We start from the raw sequence: 11,856 nt of genomic DNA on the forward strand, positions 1-11,856 counted from the left end.
CCGTGACTGTTCAAATGCAGCGGTCAAAGAACAGCACTTTTCTACAAACTGATATAATCTATCATTTTCATCAAGCTGCATGGAACTGTGTTAATAAGGATCCTTGAGGATGATACCAATTACTTGTTCGATAATAAGCTTTACAGTTTTTTTTTTTTTTCCCATTAAAAATTTTTACACTTGATCTTAGCCAAAAGGCCAAGAAGCGATCCATTAAAAATTTTTAATGGGCGCCTGGGTGGCTCAGTCGGTTAAGCGTCCGACTTTGGCTCAGGTCGTGATCTCACGGTTCGTGAGTTCGAGCCCCGTGCCGGGCTCTGTGCTGACAGCTCGGAGCCTGGAGCCTGCTTCCAATTCTGTGTCCCACTCTCTCTTGGCCCCTCCCCTGCTCACATCTCTCTCTCTCTCAAATATAAATATTCTCTGCCCCTCCCCTGCTCGCACTCTGTCTCTCTCTCAAATATAAATAAACATTTAAAAAATTACAAAAATTTTTTTAAGACACTGGGGCACCTGGGTGACTCGGTTGGTGGGGCTTCCAACTTGATTTCGGCTCAAGTCGTGATCTCGCTGTTCGTGAGATCGAGCCCCGAGTCTACTTCTGCACTGACAGCACAGGAGACTGACTGCCTGAGATTCTCTATCTCCCTCTCTCTGCTGCTCCCCTGTATGCTCTCTCTCTCTCTCTCTCTTTCGGTCTCTCTCTTGCAAAAATAAATAAGCATTGAAAACAATTTTGAAGACGCTGTGCTGCCGACTTTGGCAATGAAAGTGGCCCCGAGTGAAGGCGTCCAGGTAGGCACCAGAAGCTGGACGAGGCAAGGGACAGATTCTCCCCTAGACCCTCCAGAAAGAACGCAGCCTTTCCTGACACCTTGATTTTAGGACTTGTGATTTGAGAACTGTAAGAGAACACATTTGCGTTGTTTTAAGCCACTGAGTCTGGGGTAACTTGTTACAGTGGCAACAGGAAACTCATACACAGGGGGGAGACAGACAATCAATACATAATTGAGCATAAGTTCATTTTATGTCCGTGGGAATAAAATACAAAGTATGTCATGGGGCAGAGTGATGCAGGCAAGGGCAGAGAGAGTAGGAAGGGGGTTTTAATGAAAATGGGAAGGTGTGGGCAGAAAGACGGGAAGTTGGGGAGAGATACGGCCAGGATGCTGCCCCGGGGGAAGGTGTTCTAGGGAAAGGGAGCCGCCAGTATGAAGGCCATAGAGGAGGGGGTCCTCTGCTTAGACACTACGGGTGTTCTGGGCCAGACTGTCCTCTGTTGTGGGCTGTCCTGTGCCCCACCTTCTTAGTTGTGACAAGCAAAGGTGTCTCAGGACACTACCATTGTTTTCTGGAAGCCGTGGAGAGCCACGGCTCCAGAGGTAGGTCAGTAGCGTAGCTCAGGCACGAGCCTGCTGGGGCGCGGGCGTGACACCAGGCCAAGGTTGGGCAGTTGCTTTGGAGTGCATGGCTTTGACGCTTCGACATTCAGGGAACAGCAGCAATGGCATCATGGGGAACTTACTAGAAAAGCGGACCCCAGATGGGTGGGGGTGGGGTGGGGGAGGCACTGGTTTGGGGTGCTCTCAGGCCATGTCTCTGCGCTGCGACCGTGCGGACCCTGCCTTCATTTCAAGCTCATTGACTTCACAGCTCTTCTGGAACATTCTCCCTGTGCCCGGTCCCGGTTCCAGGCTGTGAAGGGCTGCCCCAGGGTAGGGGGGCTGGTTCCGAAGTCAGACTGCCCGACGGTTTCCAAGCCTGTGACAAACATCGTCCCTATCCCTCGACGTTTATCATGAGGCACAGACCAGATGTCTACCCCGTGCATTCAGCCCAGCGCTCGGCGCCCCGTAAGTGCTCCGTGATTGTTCTTGTGACTGTCTGTCTGTCTACCCATCTGTTTGTCTGCCTGTGTCGTGAAGGTCCACATCAGCACCGGCAGGATGAACCCATCTACCTCATGGCCTTTCAGAGAGGATTACATGACGTGAGTCTGTCAAGCGCGTGATTCATAGCTCAGCATAAAACAAACGCTCCGTGAATGGTCGCAAGTAATACCATCTTAATCATTTCTTTTCAGAAAAGGAGTGCTGGTAAAGGGCTTCACCGTTAATGGCGTTCTCAGCTGCTTACTTGGAATTACCCTCGAGGTGTGCCTCACCCTCCTGGCCAGAATGTCCTGACCTCCCCGGTGGTAATTGTTAAACCAGGAGCCGAGACGTTAGTCCTTCTGTCCCCCCAGCCGGGGCCAACCGAGGCGGGTCTCGATCTGCCTGTGATCTGTTGGCACGGGGTGGTTGATGGTTTCCCTCACACGTCAGCTCTGGTGGGGAGCCCTACGTGTTTTGTACAATGAAGGGGCGGGGGTGGTGTCCGAGGCAACTTATCAGCTGAGAGGTTTTAGCCACAAGTAGCCGAAACCCCAAGTAAAGGGCATGTCATTTTCTGCAAGTCCTGAGGTCAGGTGGTGCCGGGGTTGGGTATGTCAGCAGCTCCACGGTGTCATCTGAGACCCTTCATACTTCCCTCCTGCTGTCCTCAGTGGGTGAGTGGGCTCTCAACATGGTGTCAAGGTGGCTGCAGCCACTCCAGCCATCACATCTTCATTCACTGAAATTCAGAAGCAGCAAAGGAGAGCTGTGTATGGTCCAACGTTAAAACATAAGGAAGATCTTCCAAAGCCCATCCATTTATTCCTCTCCGGGAAACCCTTCCCTTGGGGCTCAGGACCCTTCCCTAAACAAACCCCGGGCCAGGAGAATTGATTAATTTTGTGGCTCAGACCAATCTCCCCTTAAGCTGAGTGTAGAGTCACTTTCCCTGAGCACATAGTCTCCGGGCAGAGGGCACCCCCAAGTAAAAGTGGGGTTCTGCCTGCAAGAAAGGTGGACAGAGGCACGGATTCGTGTGTGGGTAACCCACGGTGTCTGCCTCAGAGGATTTCGCCTCATTCCGACTCTCCAGCCCCTCGTTCCGTCGTCCCAGTGACTTGCTCAGACGGAAGCAAGCGGAGCAGAATTGAGGCCCGGAGTGAATTTCCGGGAGAGGTGGCCATTATTCAAAACTTCTGCAAGAAATCCCTCACTCTGTGGCAGCAAACGGATTCCAAGGCAGATTTCCCAGCACTTTGAGGTTCGGGGGTGGGGGGGGTCCACGCTGGGAGAGAGAACCAGCGTGCGGTGAGAAGGGGATGGGGGAGCCATGTCACCAAGTATCTGATGGCCATTGAGAATGGGGCGCCACGACGGGGGTCAGCAGGACGGGCGCCAGCCGCTGCGGCTGCCATGCTGAGCCCAGCTTCCAGAAGCTCACTTCCGCAAGCAGTCGGGGGTGGGGGGGGACGGGGTGGAAGGGGGGGAGGAAGCAGAGCAGTTGGCACAGTCGTATCAGCTCGCCTCCCAAGGAAATCTCAGAAAGAGCAAGAGAGGGAGATCGAGGGGGGCACTGGGCGTCTTCTGATGGCAGGCTCTGAGACAGAGTGCCTGCCATGCTTTTATTCCCAGGCTGGAGTGGCATGGAAAACGTGAACTTGGTTGAATTCATGACTTTCCGTTTGGTCAAACGGAAAGGACAAGAATCACGTTCCAAGTCTTCCCGGCACACCCACCTGGGGGAGCGTCCCCAGCATAACAGGTGTCACGATTATTTGCAGACATTATTATTATTATTTTTTTGCTGTTTATTTATCTTTGAGCGGGGGAGGGGCGGCGAGAGATGGGGGCGGGGACAGAGGATCGGAAGCAGGCCCTGTGCTGACAGCAGACAGCCTCACATGGGGCTCGAACTCACCATCGTGTCCTGAACTCAGGTCGGATGATTAACCGACTGAGCCACCCAGGCGCCCCTGCAGATATTATTTTCAACAGCATTTTTTTTTTTTACGTGATGGACGCGGCATCCGAGCGCACTGCAAATGACACAGCCATGCGAAAGTTCATCTGCAGAATAGCAGCCTCCGAAGTATATTTACGAAAGGAGCCGGTGCGGTTGTCATTACTTACCATGATGACTTTTAAATAATGCATTGAAATCGTTTTAGCTTTCGTGAGACACGGGCAGCTGAAATTAATTGCACGGGGAGTTAGTGTGTAAGGAGGGAACAGTCGTGCGTGGCCATTAGAAGCAGAAGCCTGAAAGTGACAGAGGTACGGAGGCTCATTTTCCCCAAGAGTAACTTAATGGACTCTTGCACTAAAGGTTCTACATCCCAGAATCTCGCGAGGAGAGACGCTTTCCTCCTGGAAGTCGGCTTTGGATGTTCTCATCAGTGAAAACACAGAGGAGACACAGGGTGGGGGGCGGGGGGTTGAGCTCGTCCCTAACAGCAAGGGGAACAGGATGTCCCTGCAATCCAGAGCCGGCCCAGCAGAGAAGGGGCCACAGTCCAGGCGTGCTGTGCTGACCTGCAGGCTTCTGGACCTGCCCTGTGCCCTGTGCTCGCCTCTCTTTCGTCACTTTATCTCTGTAAACACCACGAGGCATGGGTGGGGCCGGGGTCTTCAGCCTCTTACCGTTGCTGAGGGACCCCGGTAGAGAGCTGGCTGTCAAGATTGCACCCCAAAGCAGGAGCACTGATACCCCACGTCCACCCTTCCGGGGGCTGTGTGGAGTGGGGGGGGTGGGGCATTGCCCTGGACACAAACAGTCTCCTGAAGGAAATACTGGAAAGAAAATTCTTCACGAAAGGAACGTGGTACCAGAGGGTTTGGATTTTCCTGGACCTTGGATCCTGCTAAGGAGGGAAGGCGAGGCTCTGGGCTTCTGTTCTGGTGTGTCGATGGTGGCGGGCGTGAGTTCTGGACACAGGGCAGATAGGATCCCCCCTGGCAGGAGGGTGCAGGGGTGCAGGAGCGTGCAGGGGCTCAGGAGGGTGCAGGAGGGTACAGAAGGGGGCGGTTTGTGGTGACTTTCCTGGAAAACATCAAGTGAACAACACTGCCCAGGTACCAAGTCTCAGCTGGTACCGTTGGATGAAGGCTGGCCCCACAAAATAAGGGCTGAGGTTTTGTCTTCTTTCGGTTTCTAGTATTTTTACTCATCTGGAGAGCACTGATCCCTAAATAGGTTTTCAAGAATTTTTCAGGTGTCAGGACTTAAAAATGACATCTGTGCCCTTTCTTTTTTAAAAGTTTAATGTCTGTTTATTTTTGAGAGAGAGAGGCAGCACAAGTGGGGGAGGGATAGACAGAGAGGGGGACACAGAATCCGAAGCAGGCTCCAGGCTCTGAGTTGTCAGCACTGAGCCCAACGCGGGGCTCGAACTCACACACTTCGAGGTCATGACCTGAGCCGAAGTTGGAGGCTTAACCGACTGAGCCACCCAGGCGCCCCGCATCTGTGGCCTTTCTGATGTTATCTGGCTCCTAAACATTAGCTTCTATAGCAACAGGGACGATAAAATCAAGCCTCGCTCCTCTTTTAAGAAAAACCCCTAGGCTCATACCTGTTTCCACCCTGTGTACAAGTTTCAACCTCCTTCTGCAAAGTCACAGCAGTGATTCATCTCATGACCGTGATCTTGAAGAACGATATTCACAGTTTGTCTGTTTTCACCTTAATTCGAACATTTCACGGGAAATAATTATTTTGTATAACGTATGTAAGTTTATATGCATCTAATGTACGTAGGTTTAAAATTTACCACGAAAACTAATCAACGAGAATGCAGTCATGCAGCCGATAATTAGGGAGTACTCACTCCCTGCTCAAGGTGGTTTTCCGCACTGGCTGTCTTGGAGCCAGGCCTTACCCTGTCGGGGGGCTCATAGCCTGGTGAGATGGGCCGTGGGAGCAGCGGACCCAGTGGTCCACACAGCTCCGTCTGGCCCCTCACCCAGCCTCACAGAGCTCTGGAAGGGGAGACCACACGCCCGGGATGGTCCACAGACGCTTCCTGGACTCCACTCTTGCCTGGGCCTGGGGTGCAGGCTAGGTTCCAGAGCGTAAGGGCACCAAGAAGTGTGGGTGAAAGGCAGATTGCAGCAAGCTGACTTAAATGCTTGTGGTCGGGTGGAATTACGGTGCTTTCCACGTGTTGCTAGCGACCCGTGATCAAAGCTGGGGCTGCTGACTGAGCACTGGAGCTGAGTTATGATTGTGTTTTATCCTCCCCAGCATGCACTATGACCCCATTTTACAGATGGGGAGATCGAGGCTCAAGAGGCTAAGAAATGGAGAGGAAAATGATGGAGGCCCTAAGCGCTGGAGTTGAAATTTGAAACTGGATCCTTTTGCCTCCGGAGCTAAGACCCAAGGGGCCCTTGCTTTTGTGGCCTGGTATCTGCTGAGCGCCCTCACGAGTGTGGCTGCATTGACCCTGTCAGAATGCTGCGGAGTCAGCCCCAATTGCTTTTTCTTCAGAAAGTGGGTCTTTTTTTTTGGGGGGGGGGCGCTTGGGTGGCCCAGTGGGTTGAGCGTCCGACTCGGCTCAGGTCATGATCTCGCAGTTTGTGAGTTCGAGCCCGGCGTCGGGCTCTGTGTCAGATTCTGTGTCTCCTCTTTCTCTGCCCCTCCCCTGCCTGTGCTCTGTCTCTCAAGAATAAATACATGTTAAAAAAAAAAGAAAGAAAGAAAGAAAGCGGGCCTTTCCCCAACAACAGGTACAAAACACGATGGTTTCACTGCACCTTCTACGGCAGAGGACTCAAAGTCCTGGATGTCTTCTGGGTTCAGCCCAGATCGGAGCAGAGGAGGTCTAGGCGCCGAGCAGCTTTGTGACGATTCATGTTACATTAGCACATAGCGACTTCCAATTTTACACAATCCCATGGTATTCTTGAAATGATTAACAATCATGACCTTGTTTTGTTTGTTTAGGTAGGCTCTATGCCCAGCGTGGGGCTTGAACTCACGACCCTGAGATCAAAAGTCACACGCTCTACCGACCGAGCCAGCCAGGCGCCCCAAATCATGACCTTTTTTAATAAACTGAGAGGCCGAGGACAGGCGAGGCACTGAAGGATCTGGGAGGACCAGGGACAGGCACCCCGTAGGGCGACAGGCGTAGGGGGACAGGCGCAGGTGTATGATGCAGTCCAGCCCTCACAGTCCTCTGCTCAGGACAGAGCTGGACACGGAAGCCAGAAAAACTGACACCTGATCCAGCCCCAGGCGGGCCCCAGAGGCCGTCTGGTGAGCCAGGTCACTCCCCAAAGAAGGCCCAGGAATAAAGAAGGGCAACTTGAAAAACCATCCAGACAACTTCCCCAAACGTTTGATTGTATAAATAATTTATTTCTGTTCACAGCATCATATATGCATATAAAAGGGAACAGGACCAGAAGAGGACGTTCAGGACAGAGAATTACAGCAGCAGAAAGGAAAACCGAAACCAGGAGACGACAGTCCCAACACCATGACAGAGAATCTGTGAAGAGAATCGGCTTGAAATAAAACCGGCCTCCTTGTGTCTAGGGGAGAACCTTTCGAAAGCTCACGTGGGGAGGCCAACTTCCTCCGTGTGAAACCCATTCATTCTTCAAAGGGGCAGGAGGCATAATAGATCACTGATGCCATATTGGAGGGGACTCCCCCCACCCAAGGCCACACCAAGGTAACTTGATGCGTGCTTCCTCTGTTTGGTCAGAGACAAAAGCGGGCTCTTATTAGGTCAAACACCACAGAGATCAACGGAGACTCTTAACTATTGGTTGATACACCACAGGGGCCTTACTTGACCGCACAATTTGCTAACAGTTGACTGCACCCCTAAGTATCGATAATGCAAAAACCAAAGTCATTTCGCTTCGTTTGTAAAGCATGACGGGACTTGAACAGGTATCTTGAACCTAAGGATGGTTAGCACGAGGTGGTTACAGCATTTGGCATCTTCAATGTCACAAAATAAATATATTATTCTCTCAATAGCGTGGCCCTACCAAAATGTCAAAGTGCATAAGAAATTGTTACATGTGAAGAAAATAAAGGAGGATGGGAATTTTTTTTTTTTTTTTAATAACTCTATACAGAATCTTCAGATGATGGGACCAGCCCATTTAGAAATCAGTGACTACGCTGTCGATACGTAAACCGAAATCCTGCAGGCTTTGACAGTGCTTAGCTCTATTTTCTCTACTGAGTTGCTACAAAAATACCAGCCTTGGGGAGGTACCAAATACACCGACCAAAGATAAAAGGAAGATGATGGGCCTGCTAGGTTTCCTCTTTTAAAAGGTTTCCTGTAAGAATTGGGTTTCAAGCAGGAAGGCAGGACCACCTCTGGTTCTTAAATTAACTTTCTGAGTGTAATGGACAAGAGGCATGGGTATATAATCTGACGACCTCACATGCTCAAGCATGATCATGCCCCGTTGCTATATAGGCCTCCTTCGTAAAGAAATTCCTCACAGTGGGGTGTGTGTGTGTGTGTGTGTGTGTGTGTGTGTGTGTGCATATGCAAAATTCTACCTGTGAACATGAATTTGAAGAGGAAATTAAAACCAAACGGTAAGTAGAAGTTTCCCTTTTTGATACTGTGTCTCAGGGTAAATGACAGCTTCTGCAAACTAAGACTCAGTCCTGATTATAAAGGATTTTTAAATCACATTATTAAAAATATGTATTTCTTCTTCTTTCGCTTTATCTATTTTTCCAAAGCCTCTTTCAAGTAAACCGCGAAGTGCCTGAGTACAGGTGATCATTACATCACACGCTTTCTTTGATCTCAAGCACTCATTGTTTGCATTTGCCTAGCAGGCCAGTTCCCACAAGAATGGATTGGGAAGGACCTCATTCCTTGTGCTTTTCCTTTGCTTTTAAAATCCATGCAACGAGGTCGGCTTTTGCAACAAGGTGGGGTTTTATTTTTTTGGCGCATGACATCAAATACTCTAACGAGACATTTTTAATGAAATGCTTCAAACCAGATAGGCCACGATGAACCAAATTAGAAATTTGAACACGTCCCCACTTGCAGCGTAAAAGGATCTAAAAGGGCAGAGCGGAGTCTTTTTTTTTTTTTTTTCTTTTCCTAAGGTGAATATTTCTAAGGTGAGTATTCATTTGTAGAATTTCTTAAAAACATGTCTGAAAACCAAAACCCATCATCAAGCTGTTCGTATTACAAGAGACGGCCTTGCAAAAAACCATCTTGCAATTCAGCACACATCTGCGGCTGGTGTGCTCATACAAACCAATCAGGAGGCTAAGAGATTTTTTAAGATTCCACACATATGGGTCTAGGTATTTATGCCGATTACACAGGACAGAGGGAGGTCCCTGTATCTACACACACACCCCATCCAGCATTTACGCCAAGAAGAGCCTTACCCTTTAAAAACCTTTAACTATCCTGCAAACAGTAAATATATCATTTGCCACCACCTCCAACAGTTTTTTTTTTTTTTTTTTTTTTAATTTTTATTGGTCTCTTTGTGTGATAATGACCTACACATGGACAGGGTCCAAACCATCTGGAAGATGTCTGATTCCAGGCTGAAAAGCAGTTCTCAACCGAACTGGTCTTCCGTAGCCACCATAAAAGCACCAGGAAAGGGGCAGCTTTGTGGCCATCCCCCTGGCCAAGGCCAGCGCGGCGCCCCACGCTCTCGGGCTGCTGTATTGTTCCAGGCAGTCCTCTGATGGCCCAAATCACCACCACCTCGTTTGGGCCCAGAGCAGGACAAATGAAATTTCAACAGGGGCCTGCCCTGTGACATAAAACTATCCGGCTTCCCGAGCCCACGAACGCAGGGGGAGGCCGTTCCCCCCCAGCACCTCCCACTGCCAACCTGCCCCCCAGATAGGTGCTCCCAGGGTTCTGGGAGCCGCATACCTCAGGTGACTCACAGGTGGGAGCCCCAGTGAGGGCGGGGCAGCCCAACTTGTGGCGGGAGGCGGAAGAGATCGCTTTTGTCTCTGACAGCGGAGTTTTCCACCTGGGCCGGGAGGGGCGGACAGCAGGCCAGGCGCGTCCACTCCCCAGCGCCCCCCACCCATTAGTAGCTCTGGCGTTCAGACAAAAGGTCCCCTGAGCTGGGGGTGGGGGCCGATCGAGGGCAGGCTGGCAACTCGGTATACACACCCAGGTTAAGTCACTAGTCCTGCGTCTGGGTGCACAGACTCCGTTTTAAAAATTCGAAGCATAGCTTTGGTTCTCGGTCTTTGTTCGCGGGCGCGGATGCTCCTTCGTTCATCCATCCATCCATCCATCCATCCATCCATCCATCCATCCCTGACTTGCTCGCTCCCTCGCTCGCCCCCGGCTCGCTCCCCGCTCGCCCCCGGCTCGCTCCCGAACACAGCCGGGCGCATTACCGCTTCTTCTTCTGCTTGAGGGACTTCCTGCGTTTCAGAATCATCTCATAGAGCTTGTCCATGCCCTCGGTGAGGCCCTCGCCGATGATGGCGCACGCCGGCTGGACGTGGTAGGTGGTGGCCGGGATGAGCTCGTGCAGCGCCAGCTGCTTCTCGATCTCGGCCACCGGCAGCGACTTGGGCAGGTCCTGCTTGTTGGCGATGACCAGCAGCGGCGTGCCCTGGTTCTCGGCGAACTTGGTGACCTTGTGCAGCTCCGTCTTGGCCTCCTCCAGCCGGTCTACGTCCACCGAGTCCACCACGTAGATGATGCCGTCCGTGCAGCGGCTGTAGGACTTCCAGAGCGGCCGCAGCTTCTCCTGGCCGCCGACGTCCCAGAAGTGGCAGCTGATACCCTTGGCCGTGCCGTTGCTCAGCTTGATCTTCTCGGTGTTGAAGCCGATGGTGGGCACCGTGTTCACGAACTCGTTGAACTTGAGCCGGTACAGCACCGTGGTCTTGCCGGCCGAGTCCAAGCCCAGCATGACGATGTGCAGGGACTGGAAGGCCGAGATGTTGGAGGAGATGTTGCCCATGGCTCCTGGCTGCGGCGCCGGCCACTGCGGCTGCGGCGGGAGGGCGCCGCCCCCCGAGCAGCTACGGGGCCCGAAGCGGCCGGGAGCACCTGGGCCAGCCCCTGTCGCCCTCCGCCGCGGGCACCGGCCCGGCCTCGGCGGCCCCCCCGGGGGGGCGCTCGGCTCGGCGCGCTCAGACGCCGCGGTCCCCGGGCCCCCGCCGGCCGGGCATCGCGTCTCTCCGGCGGGCTTTTGTCTTCCGCGAAGCCGCCTCCGCGGCGGCCGCGCAGGGGGGGGCTCGCGCCTGGCGCCCTCCCCCCGGCCCCGGCTCGCTCTGCGGCTGCCTCCGGCCGCGCCCCCGCGCTCCGGCCGCTGCCCGGCTCTCCGCCTGCCCGCCCGCTCCGGGCTCCGGGCTCCGGGCTCCGGGCTCCCGGCGCTCGCCTCTGCCTTGGGAGGGCCGCGGGGCCGCTCCCGCTCCCGGGCGCGCCTCGGAGGCGCAGGCGGGGCGCGGGCTTCCCCGGGCGTCGCTACCCGCGCGGCTGCCTGGCTGTCCCCCGCAGTCCCCGCGCCGCCGCCGCCGCCGCCGCCGCCAGCCTGCAGCGGCGGGAGGGCGCCCGGCCCCGCCCCCGGCCCCGCCCCTCGGGCCCCGCCCCCCGCCGCCCCCGGACCGCCGAGCACCTCCCCGCCCCGCGCGCCGCTTTCGCGCCTTCCGAGCGTTCGAAATCGCCCTCCGCGTCCCCCTCCCTCGCCGCGCGCAGACAATGGGCCCGGGGCCGACTCTTCCTCCCGGGCCGGCTGACGCATCGGATGAAAATAGCTCCAGGCTCCCGGAACCCCCAGCCTCCGAGCCCGGGCCGCACAGCCTGCCTCGGGGAGCGGGTTCGGGGGTCCCCGTTCAGCCGGCCCTGGAGCGGCCCGGAGGCCCGAGAGGGGGCAGGCGAGGACAGCTTCCGCCCCTGGGGCTGGGGAGCTCCCGGGTGGGCGTAGAGGGCCCCGCGGGGGGGGGGGGGGATGGGGCCGTGTGGTCAGGCCCCCGGGAGAG

General features: G+C 54.2%; 1 protein-coding gene, 1 non-coding gene and 1 pseudogene across 2 annotated transcripts; all 3 read right to left on the reverse strand.

Annotated features, from left to right (window-relative positions):
- LOC123600070 lies at positions 1-210 on the reverse strand (annotated as a pseudogene).
- Positions 211-6,832: 6,622 nt separating this feature from the next.
- Positions 6,833-6,905, reverse strand: TRNAK-UUU. Its single transcript has one exon. It is a non-coding gene; the product is annotated as a tRNA-Lys (tRNA).
- Positions 6,906-7,218: 313 nt separating this feature from the next.
- On the reverse strand, positions 7,219-11,426 carry ARL4C (ADP ribosylation factor like GTPase 4C). The gene has a single exon (XM_045481804.1). It carries the CDS (start codon positions 10,833-10,835, stop codon positions 10,257-10,259), a length of 579 nt encoding a protein of 192 aa, XP_045337760.1. The 5' UTR covers positions 10,836-11,426; the 3' UTR covers positions 7,219-10,256.
- Positions 11,427-11,856: the final 430 nt, after the last annotated feature.

Source organism: Leopardus geoffroyi, chromosome C1, assembly GCF_018350155.1.
Source record: "Leopardus geoffroyi isolate Oge1 chromosome C1, O.geoffroyi_Oge1_pat1.0, whole genome shotgun sequence".
NCBI classification, from domain to species: Eukaryota; Metazoa; Chordata; class Mammalia; order Carnivora; family Felidae; genus Leopardus; species Leopardus geoffroyi.